This window comes from Watersipora subatra, chromosome 2 (assembly GCF_963576615.1).
Source record: "Watersipora subatra chromosome 2, tzWatSuba1.1, whole genome shotgun sequence".
Lineage (NCBI taxonomy): Eukaryota > Metazoa > Bryozoa > Gymnolaemata > Cheilostomatida > Watersiporidae > Watersipora > Watersipora subatra.
This window is the reverse complement of record NC_088709.1, coordinates 51,843,165-51,846,409: the sequence shown is the minus strand read 5'-3', so window position 1 is coordinate 51,846,409 and position 3,245 is coordinate 51,843,165. Positions and strand designations below refer to the sequence as shown.

Here is a 3,245-nt window from a genome sequence, read left to right as displayed (position 1 = left end):
TAGCTTTTTCGCCATTTTTTCAAACTCGTTGCTGTCTTTAATGAAGTTAGCTCCATTGTCTGAGTTTAGGACTGAAACAGGGCCACATATTGCTAAAAAAAACTGCGCAATGAGTTGATATAGCAATCAGTGGTCATGTCCTCTAACACTTCGAGGTGTACTGCACTGCTTTCCAAACAAGTAAACAACAGGCCATATTGCTTGCATTTTTTATGATAACCCTTAACTTTGAATGAACCAAACAAGTCGACTCCTGTGTGCGTTAATGGCGACTGGTTCTGTTCAACATTGAGGTGAGTTGGCCATTTTTTGACGAACTAGATTTCCTAGTAGTTTAGTGCACTTGACCCAGCGACGAATCATGGTTGCTAGCATTTTTGTTCCTCTACCCACTAGGTATACTCCTGCTGCGCGAAGAACATTTGCTGTAGTGGCACGTTCTTGATGAGCGGCTTCTACATGTTTGAAATAGGCGAAGGCTTTTGTGACTTGAGATTCCCCTGGCAGAATGGCAGGATGCCAGACTTCATAACATGAAAGATAGTCTATCAGGTGACCACCTACTCTAATGTCTCCACACTCATCTAAAAATGGGACTAAACTGGACAATGTCGTTGATTTTGAAAGCTTGCCATTCTCTTTGAGGAGCAGCAGCCAGTTTGCAAAATAGTTTTGTTGTACCAGCTTGAGTATCGTATTGAAAACTAGCTTGCCCTGTGGGAAACTATCTGTTAGCTTAGTTTTTTGACAGGCAGTGATGGATATGACAACATTGCTGACAATTCTAGTAATCCAGATCCAGGAACTCCATTTTTCGAGGTTGGTAACTAGTCTATTTTCAATATTCTTGTGGTTGTAGTGGGGATGAAAACATTTTTGCTTTCGAGATTTTCATTGTTTAGTGTGTATATTGTAGATTTCGGGTCAGGTTTGAAGTCTGGATGATTGAAAAAAATTGGCCCATTTAACCAAGAACTTGGAATATTTTGAATTTTTTCTCCATGTAATGCCAAATCTGCAGAGATTTCTTCTGTGCAGACATACCTCCAGTCAGTGGGCTCAGTTGAGTCTCTGATCCTTTTGGCCCGGTTACACACAAAGACGTGAAATCGTTTTGACACATTGTTGATGTAACCGAGTACAGTTTTGGAGTTGGTCAAGAAATAGTGTGTGAGATTTTGGTAGTCGAGCTCTGTTTTGATGACGTCTGCAAACTTGACCGCTCGTGTGGCTACCTGCAACTCCAGACTTGGGAACGTTAGAGCTTTTTTGGGTGCTACTGTTGATTTACCCATTATTTAGGACACAACAACTTTGTCAGTGGTATTGTCTAATAGAGGTATGTAACTACAGACGCTGTATGCGATGGTGGAAGCGTCGCTAAATGTGTGAAGTTCTGCTCTGTAATTATTGGTAAATTCTGGAGTTGGGTAGCATCGCTGGACTTAAAGGAAGTGTGGTGATTAGCACTTTTCTCCCAGCTGATCGAACCAGTTATGTGGTTGGTAGTCAATGGTTCATCCCACCCAACTTTGTCGTGACAAAGGGATTTAAGTAGTACTTTTCTTTTCAAGGTGAATGGAGTGAGAATACTAAGTGGATCGAACACCGAAGTGATAGTGGAGAGTATACCACGTCTGATGCAAGACTTGATTTTGACCTTTAAAATTTTAAATTCATCTTGTGTGTTATCGCAGCATAGTACAAGAGCTCTCTCCATACTCAAATCTGGCGTGATTACCTTGTTTCTTAGTTTTTCATATCCCAGACTTCTTGATACTGCGTCATTATTTGACAGAAACTAATGGAAAACTAGGTTGCCCTGTGCCACCATTTTTTGGTCTTAGGCATGAGCCTCACTGTCACTGCATCTTCAGCTGTTGGAACACTGATCAAGCCGTCATCAACATAGAAACTTTGTTGAACAAATTTTGTCGATTGTGGAAAATCATTTTTGTTATCCTCTGCCAGCTTCTTCAAGCCAAAATTTGCACAGCTTGGATACGGTACAGCACCAAAGAGATGAAAATTTATCTTGTAGTCTATAATATCCGAAGAGTTAGGTTTATACCATAGAAAACGATGGTATTTTCTGTTTGGTTGGTCCACTCGAAACTGATGAAACATCTTTTTGATGTCACATGTGACTGCAACTTTGTCTTTCCGAAACTGACACAGCAGACCTGTCAGACTATTGTTGAGATCAGGACCTTGTAAAAGCAGTCGGTTCAAAGGATGGTCGCTGAATGTTGCACTACAATCAAATACTATTCTGAGTTTGCCGGGTTTTAACGGACAAGTGCCACCGTTATAGGGAACATACCATCCAAGCTCATTCAAATCTTGAACTGGTTTTGCTTCCCCTTTCGAAATAATATATTGGATGAACTCAAAGCACTTTCTCTTTAATGCAGAACTGTTGTTGAGCCGTAAGTTCAGTCCTTTGAATCTCCTAAGGGCATAATCGCAGCTGTTTGGTAGTGTTGGGGCAGTTTTGAATGAGAGTGGCTTGGTGTAAAGGCTGTCTACTTGCTTGATGGAGGTTTCCATTTTTTTAAGAACTGGAGATCATGCTAAGACATACGAGGGGTACTATGGATCACAGAGAGATCATCCTCCAAACAAGCTATTACCTCACCTTTGGTGAGCTCTGATGTGATGTTTCGATTCGGCAAATGTATTAGTTAGAATCAGAGGCAAGTTAACCGCCAATGATTGACTAGCCCAGCTGCGTTTTGACTGCATAGGGTAGTGTGAGGTTAGATTTGTTCCAAACGGTGATGAGGGTAGCGATGCAACTGAGCAGTTGTAGCCTATTATGAGTCCTATTTCACAAACTTGCAGTGGTGCGAAATGCCTATTAATGTGCCTGAGGTGTTCCCATTAACCTGCTGTTTGTGATGTAGGAATGTGGCCTCTGTTTGCAGGGATTCAGCTTTGCGAGTATGCCTTTGATATTGTGATGACATCAGATTTTCAAGAATTAAATGCTCAGAATCGCAAATTTAAAATTTCATTGCTCCATTGGACTTGTCTGAGTGTAGTGACTGCAGATATCTTCAGCTGTGATCTTGTTTTATGGATAGCAAGAGTCTCACAAATGTCATCAAGGATGATTGAGGTGTTTGCCATTGTGTTCAAGAGCGCATATGTAAGTATTTCCTTGTTGAATATTCAGCTGAAGACAAATCTTCAGGAACAATCATAGTAGTAAGTGAAATGATCCTCTTCTGTGGTATGCTGCC

General features: G+C 41.0%; 2 protein-coding genes across 2 annotated transcripts; both read right to left on the bottom strand.

Moving 5' to 3' along the window:
* Positions 1-282: 282 nt before the first annotated feature.
* On the bottom strand, positions 283-1,295 carry LOC137388313 (uncharacterized). The gene is made up of 2 exons (XM_068074801.1): positions 1,045-1,295; positions 283-784 (listed from the first exon to the last, which is right to left on the bottom strand). The coding sequence occupies exons 1-2, from the start codon at positions 1,293-1,295 to the stop codon at positions 283-285; spliced, it is 753 nt and encodes a 250-aa protein (XP_067930902.1).
* Positions 1,296-1,812: 517 nt separating this feature from the next.
* Positions 1,813-2,550, bottom strand: LOC137388312 (uncharacterized). The gene has a single exon (XM_068074800.1). It carries the CDS (start codon positions 2,548-2,550, stop codon positions 1,813-1,815), a length of 738 nt encoding a protein of 245 aa, XP_067930901.1.
* Positions 2,551-3,245: the final 695 nt, after the last annotated feature.

Bases quoted from the DNA above. Each gene is read 5' to 3' on its own strand.
- LOC137388312 (XM_068074800.1), bottom strand. From the start codon at position 2,550: ATGGAAACCTCCATCAAGCAAGTAGACAGCCTTTACACCAAGCCACTC.
- LOC137388313 (XM_068074801.1), bottom strand. From the start codon at position 1,295: ATGGGTAAATCAACAGTAGCACCCAAAAAAGCTCTAACGTTCCCAAGT. The intron at 785-1,044 runs GTATGTCTGCAC...CTGGATTACTAG, and splicing joins ACTGAGCCCACTGACTGGAG to AATTGTCAGCAATGTTGTCA.